Source organism: Coregonus clupeaformis, chromosome 8 (assembly GCF_020615455.1).
Source record: "Coregonus clupeaformis isolate EN_2021a chromosome 8, ASM2061545v1, whole genome shotgun sequence".
Lineage (NCBI taxonomy): Eukaryota > Metazoa > Chordata > Actinopteri > Salmoniformes > Salmonidae > Coregonus > Coregonus clupeaformis.
This window is the reverse complement of record NC_059199.1, coordinates 55,357,892-55,371,286: the sequence shown is the minus strand read 5'-3', so window position 1 is coordinate 55,371,286 and position 13,395 is coordinate 55,357,892. Positions and strand designations below refer to the sequence as shown.

Sequence of the window (13,395 nt, the reverse complement as noted above, 5' to 3'; positions counted from 1 at the left end):
AGAATACCACACATTTAACTGGCAAGCACAAATGAATCCAGTCACATAAAATCATTATTAGCCTACCGGTATATGCCACAGGGTGTAAGCTAAGTGGATAATAGCCACTATATCCAACCTCAGAAAAAGTATAAAATCCTACCCTCAGCATGCCAAGCACACAACCAAAATCCACTCAAACATGAAAATAGCTTCAAATATGATACACACAAACCTCACAAAATGTACTGTGACAGATGCTTCAGAGAAAGACACTACAACTATTCAGACAGTCACCGGGGAATAACGTGCATGGGCCATGATACAGCAATGCTCTCTGTCTTAAATTAGGCCATGTTAAAATATGAGATATATTCATCCATTTATAGAATGTTTTATGCATTTAAATCAACCTTCATTTGAAAGAACACCTGTTTCATAGCAGTGCCATATGATAGACTGATTATATTGTGGTTTATTAGCAGACATCAAAAGACTGAGCAGACTCAGATTGTATATTTCTGTAGGTTTTGTGCTAAAATGACACCCACACACACATGCACTAGATAGAAGATACTGGTAAGATGGCAGATGTTTTAGCTATAGTACACAGGAATCTGATCTTCACTTTACAAATACTACTGATCAGACACCAGATTGTAGATCATGCCTTATATATGCATGAATAGAGTTTAGATTAAAATATTTGGTAGGGTCAGGGTGTGTCATTCCGCAAAATCGGTGGCATATTGTGAAGTAAAGTAAATGCTTATTCAAAACCTAGGCGCCTTGTTTGGGGTCACTATAGTATTACTTATTTTTTTATTAATTGGCATGTATACATTTTTCTTTACCATAAATAGCACCAGAAAATACATTGAAAGTACATGAATGATTTGCTCCACACAATATGAATCTATACTAGAAAGCAGTTGAATGAATGGGACTATATGATGTTCTGAAAAGGAGCAAAGGACATTTTTATTGTACAGTGGCAAGTACAGTACGTGGCATCAACTATGACGCAGTTACAAATGCAAGGTTCGATATGGTGGTCTCTCGTTTTCACTAGTAACAATTCAATTAATATTTTTACATTGACCTATTCAACATCTCTTCCTATGCATTATTCTAAATATTTTGGAGACATTTCATGAAACAAAATCAACTGAATGTATCTATCAACCAACAAATGAAAAATATTGAGAACGTGAACTTATGGCAAGAATAGAGTGAGAAATGTTGAAATTGTAAAATTATACACCGATTTAAACATTATTTACGGTTTTAACTAAAACTTGATGGTTGAACGGCAGTTTATCAGAGCAATCTTAGCTAAAAGTAACGAGATGGCTATCAACTTTGGAAACATAGCTAAAGGGCAATGAGCCAGACAGGCAACAGTCGTCAGCTACAGGGAACTTTAAGTTAGATTGCTACTTAGTATAAATTGCACATCAAAGAAAGTAACAATGTTGCAAGTTAGCTAATTCAAACGAACATATGTTAGTTACAATCGAATCAAGGCAACTTTGTAACGACGTTGGAAAAAACATCGACAAATGTTCTGTCTATCCAAATGAAGTATAGTGTTTAGCTTGATGGCAAAGTACGGGGGTTGGGTCGACAAGAAAAATGCTGATTCAAATAATGTCGTTGCGATTTCCCACACACAGTTGACCGTTTATTCTACAGATGTAATTCATTTGAACGTTTTATTCAACCTTTTGCTAACATTTTGTAACTTTACGAATCCGTTTTATAATTATTTCCTAGTTTAGCGAATATTTGATTTGAACATATGGGGGTGGAGTAGATTCTCGAGGGGGGGTTGCATGAGCGGATTTTGGGGAGGGGTTCGCGAAGCAAACCTATGGCACTCACACTGAAACGGGGGTGTGACACCGACGTAGCAAAACTCTGTCCTATCGAAATAAAACAATTTACTAGTTAGCTACCAGTAACTTTGAATCAACTTACTTCAGCAACTAGCTAACTACATCGACCTTGCTTAAGGTACTTTGCTAATGTTAAAAGATATTCACTTGCAAGTCGTCTCAATCTTACTGTAGTGTAAAACAAACTGCCATAAAGCTTTCAAACGAGCTAGCAACGTCAGCTAAACGTGGCTATTCCACCAAAGAAACTTACTAACTAGCTAGCCATCCTATATAGTTAGTAATCTATCTTGAGATTGAGTGAAAAGGTGTTTTGAAATACACGACGAAGGTTGAACTCGCTGAAAATGTAGCTAGCTATATTTCCTGGCTAACGAACAAAGCTAGCTACCGGTCCACAAAACTTAGTTGAAAACGTAGCTAGCTAACGTTTGCTAACTTTCATGTTTCTTTTTAGCTACCATTAGCTAAATGAAACTAACGTTAGCTAGCCTGCTAAACAAGGCAGGCTAAAATGCTTACCTTGAGAAAATAGGTCCTCGTCCCATGAAGAAACGACCATTAATGCAACAAAATCCCCGTGTAGATGCAATTCAGAAAATATAAATTAATTCGTTAAATATATTTTTTCAACCAAGACATTCATTCTCTTGCAGCAGAAGTTTGAAAATGGCGCCAACACCTCGCCTCGGCAGCTCTACACACACTGGTGACACGAAGAAAAAGGGGAAAAAAAATAAATATAAATTTAAACGGTCGAATTATAATTTTTAACTAAATGCATGAGGTGTGTGATCGTTAGCCTAATTCATATTGCTATTCACTTTTGCTTAAAATTGCTCCTATGATTTTATTTTATTTTTTTTGTTCAATTTTAATAACCGTCAAAGATTGTTCTAGTCGTAGTGCAGCACGGGAAATTACATAATCGGTTTTGTTTTGAATTTCTAAGCCGGGAAAGGGTGAAATGGGAGGATTTGTCGCCCCCTTGAGTTCACCAATGTATGCCTATGCATTTCACTCCTCAACTAGGCCAGAAGATATAGTAGGTCTAGACCCTAGAGGACATAAAACATATTTGACTAGTATGGTAAACTATTTGTTTAACCACCATGTAATATGCATTAGATATATTTTCAGATAAGAATACGCTGTCTTAAAAATGTGTAAGCTACTGACATTACGTAGTTTCTCTCTCTGTGTGTGTGTGTACATAGATGGAACTAAGCCCTTCAGTTGGCACCCTGCCTGCTACATTCTGCTACATTCTCCTGTTTCTTAGATACCTCGTTCAAATGATGGACAATAAATAGCTCTTCATCCAATGTTGATACTTTTTAATCAGGAACAGAGAGTGGAGGGGGGGGAGACGGAAAGAGAGGGCGAGACAGAGAGAGAGAGATAGTTGCACTGTTGGGAGTTTATTTTAGGAGCAATGAAAACATAAATGTCATAAAAACATGTCTGATAAATCTATATATGCTCCTGTACAAGACCTCTAACAGTCCCGTATGTTAGGCCCCTGTAATGAGTCAAATGACAATAAGATTATCTGTTTCAAAGAGATGGAATAGGGGTTGTGAATTTGTGACCATAGTGGATCGAGGGGATAGATAGTCAGCAACATAGGTAATTCCATAGGGAAATAGTATGTTATTAAAAATATGTTTACACAAGTAGGTTTCCATCCATACAGCAGATTCTATGTACTTACACAACCCAAATGACAGCTTAATAATTTACCCAGAGCTCAGAACTAAAGGCAACAACAATCTTAGGTCTTTACGGTCCATCAGTCTCACCTCACTGTCATTTGAGCAAACGGAAGGACAGAGTAGAGTAGGTTGCAGGATCCATAGTTCCTGACAAGTGCTTGTGACATCACAATAGTCTAGATTTTAGAATGTACAACCCCATTCCATGTTAAGTCAAGTGGGTTGTTTTTGTGAATGAGTGGAGAGTATTTCTCAGATTTTAGGGTGTTGTACACCTTTTTCTCTCTCTCTGTGTGTGTTTAAACACTCAGCACTACATTAGTTAGGTTGACCTTTGGGTTGTGTTCAGGTGAATAGGGAGATTATTAACATTATTGCTAATCCAATTTGTTTACAAAGGCATGACCATTCTTTTACTATTTTCTCTCCCTTTCACACGCATTTTGTTCTTCTATCCTTGTGGGGACCTAAAATGAATTTCCATTCAAAATCCTATTTTCCCTAAACATAAACCTAGCCCTTACCCTAACCTTAAACTTAACCCTAACTTTAACATGTATCCCTAACCCAAAACCTAAACCTAACTCCTTACTCTAACCCTAATTCTAACTTTAACCCTAATTGTAACTCTAACCCTAAACCTAACCCCTAAGCTTAAAATAGCCTTTGTCCTCATGGGGATATGGGAAATGTCCCCACGTGGGAGAATTTTCCTTGTTTTACTATCCTTGTGGGCACACACACACACACACACACAATTCAACAACACAATCTCATTGGACAGTAGGATTACATTAAACATGTTTAATTCAGTCATATTTTACACATTTTCAAAATGTCCGACACAAGATATAACAGGAAATAGTCCGATACAATTGTCATCAAGGGCTGTCATCAAAAGATACAATAACAGATACCAAGTATGTCTCTGAGTTTTGTTTTCCTGAGGTATAACTTCCTTCAACTCAATTTATAAAAACAAAAAAATTAAACAAAACAACTATATAACAGAGTCCATCATTGTTTTTTTATGGTACAGTATCATAATCATCATCCAGATCTACTCATCAACATTTGAATACTGCCAATGATAGTAAGATCATCTCTAATGATCATCTCTAATGTCCTTTGTGTCTCCAAACCGTTCTTTTCACATCCTGAATTCTGCACCCAACCATTTATACTGTTCACAAGGGTATGCTTCTGAATGAAACACATGGAATGCAGAAGACTTCCGCCACCAACAACAACTCATCCTATGCCTGCCAGCATTGATCCCCTCGGGATGAATAAAGTCTATCGAACTTAATTGAACTTATTCCACAGTATATCTCACTTTGGATTTGGTCATCCCTCTGAATAAATGTACAGGCGTTTTATTAGTCTCTTTGTTGTTACCCTTGTTATTGACCACGCCCCCCTCCTCGCCCCTGTTGCCCCCCTCCTCCTCGTCTCCTGCTCTTCCCAGCTTCCTCAGTGGCCAGAGGAGCCCGTGCTGCTGGTTGGCTGCGGTAGTGTCTGGCGGGGGGCAACAGCGGGCGCCACCCCCTTTCTCCTTGGTGAGGAAGTAGAGGAGTGCGTTGAGCCAGGCGTTGAAAGACGCCAGCGGCCGGGTGATCTTATAACACATGGATACCATCGTCATGGTGTGGCACGGGACACCCTTCTTCACTTTCAGGACGAGGAAGATAGTCCTGGTGACGTGGAAGGGGAAGAAGCAGAGGGCGAAGAGGAGTGTGATGGTGATGATGGTCTTGATGGATTTACGCCGTCGGTGGGCGTATGGAGAGTGGGCGCCGAGAACTATCGACATCCCCTCTCCTCCTCCCTGAAGTGCTCCTCCTCCTCCAACTCCAGCTCCATTCCCTCTCATTCCTCCTCCACGTCCCCCACCTCCTCCTCCCTCTCCTCTGCCTCGCTGTGACTGGGGTTGGGAGCGCAGGGTCCGGAATATTGTCAGAACCACATGTGAGTAGCACCAGGCGATGATAGAGAACGGGAGAAAGAACCCTAGAAGATGTAGGATGATTCCATATGGAACATAGTCTTGGAACTCCTTATCGATGGCATCGTCCCAACAGTTCTGATACGTTTCCACCTCCCCAGTACCGTTACTACTAACGGTGCCGGTATTATTACCGTTAATCGCCATAGCCTCGCCCCCTACACCTCTCATCACGTGGCCTGTTTGGGCGAACCGGAATATGGGGCACGTAAGGGCGAAGACAACCCCCCACACCAACACACACGTCCCCTTGACCGCTCTCTTAGTCTCCAGTGTAATGGTCCTCATAGGGTAACATATCCCCAGGTAGCGATGGACAGATATACACGTCAGGAAGAATATAGAACAATACAGGTTGAAATAGAAAAGAAAACGGACCAATCGGCACATGTAGTCCCCAAAGACCCATCGGTCACGCATCACATAGCTAGCCACCAGGAAGGGGAGCGACAACCCATACATGAAGTCTGTGGAGGCTAGGTTGACCATGTAGATGAGGGAGGCGTTCCAACGCTTGGTGCGTCTGAAGGAACGCCAGAGAATGATAAAGTTGAGGGAGATAGAGAAGAGGAAGGTGAAGGAGTAGCACAGAGGGAGGAAAATGTACTTGTAGGACTCGTCGATGCTGCAGGAGGGAGGGAGCGAGGGATTGACAGAGAAGGAGTTAAGGAGGCGGTGTACTCCTTCGACAATAATGTCATCATTGAGCGCAGGGGCGTCCATCATTGTTGTTGTCATGGTGATGTTTGGGTGTTTCCGTGTCAGTTGAGATGGTGATGTCTCATCTTCCCATTCCACTGTTCCTTCTGGTTGCCTCTGTTTGATTTCTGATGATCCAATTCCCAGGTTCACTTATGTTGTCTTCACAATTCAAATTCTGTTTACCTGGAAAGAAAGAGAGAGATAATTGTTACAATCACCCATTCATTCATTGCATCTCATATCAATGAATTTTCATAGTACACTTCCCTGGACAGTGATATGATATGGATATACTGCCAAAATAATGGAAACACTTGAGCAAATGAGGGATACAAAGTACACTGAACCCAAATACAAATGCAACATGTGAAGTGTTGGTTCCATGTTTCATGAGCTGAAATAAAAGATCCCAGACATTTTTAGATGCACAATAAGCTTATTTCTCTCACATTTTGTGCACAAATTTGTTTACTTTCTCATTAGTGAGCATTTTAGCCTTTGTCAAGATAATCCATCCACCTGACAGGTGTGGCATATCAAGAAGCTGATTAAACAGCATGATCATTACACAGGTGCACCTTGTGCTGGGGACAATAAAAGGCCACTCTAAAATGTGCGGTTTTGTCACACAACACAATGCCACAGATGTCTCAAGTTTTGAGGGAGTGTGCAATTGTCACGATGAGTGCAGGAATGTCCACCAGAGCTGTTCATGTCCACCAGAGCTGTTTTCCACTACCATCAACAAAACACCAAATTATGGCATTTCTTGAGTAAGAATGGTGTGCCATCCCTCCAATAGAGTTCCAGACACTTGTAGAATCTATGCCAAGGTGCATTGAAGCTCTTCTGGTTCGTGGTGGCTCAACGCCCTATTAAGACACTTTATGTTGGTGTTTCCTTTATTTTGGCAGTTACCTGGACGTCTGGAGTTATAACTTTATAACTTTTAGCATACTCTAAACCAGGGGTATTCAACTCTTACCCTACAAGGTTCGGAGCCTGCTGGTTTTCTGTTCTACCGGATAATTAATTGCACATACCTGGTGTCCCAGGTCTAAATCAGACCCTGAATAAAGAGGAACAATGAAAAAATGCAGTGGAACTGGCTTTGAGGTCCAGATTTGAGTTTGAGGGCTCTAAACGGTAATCGTCTTCTTTTTAATTTCTTTCTTTCATTCATTCATTCAACATGCACCATGAGGTGTCTTCCCTTTGTACTCTCCCTCCCTCCTTCCTCCTTGCTGACCGGTGACTCCCCCCAGCTCCTTACACAATCGCCAGTGCTGTTTGCCCTCCTGTGTGTGTTTTGCCCTCCTGTACGACTATATGCTGCTGATTCAGTCTCTTCTCACTCCATTAACTCGACAATCAGTAACTACACTTCCCCTCGTCCTATCTGTCCATCCCTCCATTCATCTTTCGTTTCATTCCCCTCCACCCTCCAATGACTCCATATGCATCCATCCATCCATCCATCCATCCATCCATCCATCCATCCATCCATCCATCCATCCATCCATCCATCCATCCATCCATCCATCCATCCATCCATCCATCCATCCATCCCACCTCCTTTTTGCCCTCCCTTTCATACTCTGATTCATTAACTTGTTGGTGTCATTTTCTTCCTCCTCTTGAGGCTGGTACGTCGTTCATGAACATATGTGGGTCGCTTCATATTTGTCCACTATCTACTGGACTCAAACTCATTCAAGCCCTACTATCCCATTATACTGTACCATCACCACATTGCTATCTCCTCCTGCTATCTCCCCCCGACACACACACAAACACACGCAGGTGCGAATAGGCTACACATGATGTGTGTGTATGTCTGTGAGTGTGTGCAATCAGCAATAAGCATCACTTCACACATACAATATAGAGGATTTAGGTAAATAGTGTGCACCAACAGGTGCAAAAAAAGCAAAGCATCAATTTATCGGAGTTTTTAATATAATAAATCAGAGCCATGCATTTAGAGAGTTGGGACGTTACAATAAATAAGTTTGTCCTAAATATTTCAAAAACTAAAAGCATTGTATTTGGGACAAATCATTCAGTAAACCCTAAACCTCTACTAAATCTTGTAATGAGTAATGTGGAAATTGAGCATGTTGAGAAGCGTAAACTGCTTGGAGTAACCCTGGATTGTAAACTGGTCAAATTGATGCAACAGTAGCTAAAATGGAGAGAGGTCTGTCCATAATAAAGCGCTACTCTGCCTTCTTAACAACGCTATCAACAAGGCAGGTCCTACAGGCCCTAGTTTTGTCGCACCTGGACTACTGTCCGGTCGTGTGGTCAGGTGCCACAAGGAGGGATTTAGGAAAATTACAATTGGCCCAGAACAAGGCAGCACGGCTGGCCCTTGGATGTACACAGAGAGCTAACATTAATAATATGCATGTCAATCTCTCCTGGCTCAAAGTAGAGGTGAGATTGACTTCATCACTACTTGTATTTGTGATAAGTATTGACATGTTGAATGCACCAAGCTGTCTGTTTAAATTACTAGCACACAGCTCAGACACCCATGCATAACACACAAGACATGCCAACAGAGGTCTCTTCACAGTCCCAAAGTCCAGATCAGACTATGGGAGGCGCACAGTACTACATAGAGCCATGACTACATGGAACTGTATTCCACATCAAGTAACTCATGTAAGCAGTAAAATCTGATTTAAAAAAAACAGATAAAACTACACCTTATGGAACAGTGGGGACTGTGAAAGGACACACACCTAAACTGGTGACCTAAACTGGGATATGCTTAACACCCCGGCCAACCTACAATCTAAACTAGAAGCCCTCAATCTCACACAAATTATCAACGAACCTAACCTGACCAGGTACAACTCAAAATCTGTAAACATGGGCACCCTCATAGATATCATCCTGACAAATTTACCCTCTAAATACACCTCCGCTGTCTTCAAACAGGATCTCCGCGGTCAAACGACCACCCCTCATCACTGTCAAACGCTCCCTAAAACACTTTAGCGAGCAGGCCTTTCTAATTGACCTGGCCCGGGTATCCTGGATGGATATTGACCTCATTCCATCAGTAGAAGATGCCTGGTTGTTCTTTAAAAGTGCTTTCCTCTCAATCTTAAATAAGCATGCCCCATTCAAAAAATTCAGAACTAAGAACAGATATAGCCCCTGGTTCTCCTCAGACTTGACTGCCCTTGACCAGCACAAAAACATCCTGTGGCATACTGCATTAGCAATGAACAGCCCCTGCGATATGCAACTTTTCAGGGAAGTCAGGAACCAATATACACAATCAGTTAGGAAAGCAAAGGCTAGCTTTTTCAAACAGAAATTTGCATCCTGTAGCACTAACTTCAAAAAGTTTTGGGACACTGTAGAGTCAATGGAGAATAAGAGCACCTCCTCCCAACTGCCCACTGCACTGAGGCTAGGAAACTGTCACCACCGATAAATCTACAATAATCGAGAATTTCAACAAGCATGTTGCTACGGCTGGCCATGCTTTCCACCTGGCTACCACTACCCCGGCCACCAGCTCTGCACCCTCTGCTGCAACTTGCCCATGCCCCCCCCCCGCTTCTCCTTTACACAAATTCAAACAGCTGATGTTCTGAAAGAGCTGAAAAATCTGGCCCCCTACAAATCAGCTGGGCTAGACAATCTGGACCCTTTCTTTCTAAAATTAGCCGCCGAAATTGTCGCAACCCCTATTACTAGCCTGTTCAACCTCTCTTTCGTAACATCTGAGATCCCCAGAGATTGGAAAGCTGCCGCGGTCATCCCCTTCTTCAAAGGGAGTGACACTCTAGATCCAAACTGTTACAGACCTATATCCATCCTGCCCTGCCTATCGAAAGTTTTTGAAAGCCAAGTTAACAAACAGATCACCGACCATTTCGAATCCCACCGTACCTTCTCCGCTATACAATCCGGTTTCCGAGCTGGTCATGGGTGCACCTCAGCCACGCTCAAGGTCCTAAACGATATTATAACCGCGATCGATAAAAGACAGTACTGCGCAGCCGTCTTCATCGACCTGGCCAAGGCTTTCGACTCTGTCAACCACCGCATTCTTATTGGCAGATTAAATAGCCTTGGTTTCTCAAATGACTGCCTCGCCTGGTTCACCAACTACTTCTCAGATAGAGTTCAATGTGTAAAATCGGAGGGCCTGTTGTCTGGACTTCTGGCAATCTCTATGGGGGTGCCACAGGGTTCAATTCTCGGGCCGACTCTATTCTCTGTGTATATCAAGGATGTTGCTCTTGCTGCTGGTGACGCTCGGATCCACCTCTATGCGGACGACACCATTTTGTATACATCTGGCCCTTCATTGGACACTGTGTTAACAAACCTCCAAACGAGCTTCAACGCCATACAACACTCCTTCCATAGCCTCCAACTGCTCTTAAACACTAGTAAAACTAAATGCATGCTCTTCAACCGAACGCTGCTTGCACCCGCCCACCCGACTAGAATCACTACTCTCGGCGGGTCTGACCTAGAGTATGTGGACAGCTACAAATACCTAGGTGTCTGGTTAGACTGTAAACTCTCCTTCCAGACTCACATTAAGCATCTCCAATCAAAAGTTAGATCTAGAATCGGCTTCCTATTTCGCAACAAAGCCTCCTTCACTCATGCTGCCAAATATGCCCCTACCGATCCTTGACTTCGGCGATGTCATTTACAAAATAGCCTCCAACAATCTACTCAGCAAATTGGATAAAGGCTATCACAGTGCCATCCGTTTTGTCACCAAAGCCCCATATACTACCCACCATTGTGACCTGTACGCTCGTTGGCTGGCCCTCACTACATATTCGTCGCCAAACCCACTGGCTCCAGGTCATCTATAAATCACTGCTAGGCAAATCCCTGTCTTATCTTAGCTCACTGGTCACCATAGCAACACCCACCCGTAGTCTGCGCTCCAGCAGGTATATCTCACTGGTCATCCCCAAAGCCAACACCTCCTTTGGCCGCCATTCCTTCCAGTTCTCTGCTGCCAATGACTGGAACGAACTGCAAAAATCTCTGAAGCTGGAGACTCTTATCTCCCTCACTAACTTTAGGCGTCAGTTGTCAGAGCAGCTTACCGATCACTGCACCTGTACACAGCCCATCTGTAATTAGCCCATCCAACTACCTCATCACCATATTGTTATTTATTTTGCTAATTTGCACCCCAGTATCTCTATTTGCACATCTATCATTCCAGTGTTAATACGAAATTGTAACTATTTTGCACTATGGCCTATTTATTGCCTTACCTCCATAATTTACTACATTCGCACACACTGTATATATATATTTTCTGTTGTATTTTTGACTTTATGTTTTGTTTACCCCATATATAAAACTCTGTGTTGTTTTTATCGCACTGCTTTGCTTTATCTTGGCCAGGTCGCAGTTGTAAATGAGAACTTGTTCTCAACTGGCTTACCTGGTTAAATAAAGATGAAATTATTTATTTATTTTTTAAACACAGACAGACACACGCATACACACACACACATAATAACATACGCACTATACACTCGTGGACATGGATTTTGTGTTGTAGATATGTGGCAGTAGAGTAGTGGCCTGAGGGGACACACTTAATGTGTTGTGAAATGTAATGTAATGTTTTTAATTGTATATAATAGCCTTAATTTTGCTAGTCCGCAGGAAGAGTAGCTGCTGCCTTGGCAGGAACTAATGGGGATCCATAATAAATACAAATAGATGGGGAACATTTAAACAATGCTATGTAAACGAAAGGTTGGTCCATCTCTCTAAATATATGTCTCTAGAATCATTAATCATGAGTAAATTGCAATTTCTCGGTTGTACTGTGTGTCAGGTCTGGTCTCCTGGTTGTACTGTGTGTGTCAGGTCTGGTCTCCTGGTTGTACTGTGTGTGTCAGGACTGGTCTCCTGGTTGTACTGTGTGTGTCAGGTCTGGTCTCCTGGTTGTACTGTGTGTGTCAGGTCTGGTCGCCTGGTTGTATTGTGTGTCAGGACTGGTCTCCTGGTTGTACTGTGTGTGTCAGGTCTGGTCGCCTGGTTGTACTGTGTGTGTCAGGTCTGGTCTCCTGGTTGTACTGTGTGTGTCAGGTCTGGTCTCCTGGTTGTACTGTGTGTGTCAGGTCTGGTCTCCTGGTTGTACTGTGTGTGTCAGGTCTGGTCGCCTGGTTGTATTGTGTGTCAGGACTGGTCTCCTGGTTGTACTGTGTGTGTCAGGTCTGGTCGCCTGGTTGTACTGTGTGTGTCAGGTCTGGTCTCCTGGTTGTACTGTGTGTGTCAGGTCTGGTCTCCTGGTTGTACTGTGTGTGTCAGGTCTGGTCTCCTGGTTGTACTGTGTGTGTCAGGTCTGGTCTCCTGGTTGTACTGTGTGTGTCAGGACTGGTCTCCTGGTTGTACTGTGTGTGTCAGGACTGGTCTCCTGGTTGTACTGTGTGTGTCAGGTCTGGTCTCCTGGTTGTACTGTGTGTGTCAGGTCTGGTCTCCTGGTTGTACTGTGTGTGTCAGGACTGGTCTCCTGGTTGTACTGTGTGTGTCAGGTCTGGTCTCCTGGTTGTACTGTGTGTGTCAGGTCTGGTCTCCTGGTTGTCATAGGAAAGTATGGCACACAGAGTGGCAATAAATGTAACTGTAATAAATGTATAAATGTAAACAACATAAATACCTACATCTCTGCAATCAGTGACCTTTGTAAGCAAAATAAAGGACTTACCTGTTGAAATGATCTGCGGTTCAAAGCGCTCTTCCTCTATCCCTGTTCTCCAAGTTAGAAAAACGGAGTCCCAAAAAATTCAAGACTCTAAACTAAAAAGCCCAACTTTATTTATGTTTGAAGATACCAGTGAAGACCACAGGTAAAATGGTGAATATATAAGAACAAAATGACCAATCAAGAAACTCTGTGTTGGAAAGCCTATCTCTTTCTTGATATAATGAGTCACCTTCGGTCTGCCTCCTTTCTACCTGTTTTTGGCTCCTCTAACGCATCCCTGTCTGCCTTGTGTCTTTGGCGGTGTTACACAGTCCCTCCCCCCCCCCCCCCCCCTCTCTCCTCCTGTCCCTCTATCTTTCCCTCCCTCCCCCT

The 13,395-nt window shown here is 42.7% G+C and overlaps 1 protein-coding gene across 1 annotated transcript; it reads right to left on the bottom strand.

Moving 5' to 3' along the window:
* Positions 1-4,410: 4,410 nt before the first annotated feature.
* si:dkey-6n21.13 (P2Y purinoceptor 3) lies at positions 4,411-13,336 on the bottom strand. Its single transcript, XM_041884757.1, has 2 exons — positions 13,024-13,336; positions 4,411-6,482 (listed from the first exon to the last, which is right to left on the bottom strand). Exon 2 carries the CDS (start codon positions 6,333-6,335, stop codon positions 4,908-4,910), a length of 1,428 nt encoding a protein of 475 aa, XP_041740691.1. The 5' UTR covers positions 6,336-6,482; positions 13,024-13,336; the 3' UTR covers positions 4,411-4,907.
* Positions 13,337-13,395: the final 59 nt, after the last annotated feature.

Coding starts and splice junctions, on each gene's coding strand:
- si:dkey-6n21.13 (XM_041884757.1), bottom strand. CDS start 6,335: ATGACAACAACAATGATGGACGCCCCTGCGCTCAATGATGACATTATT.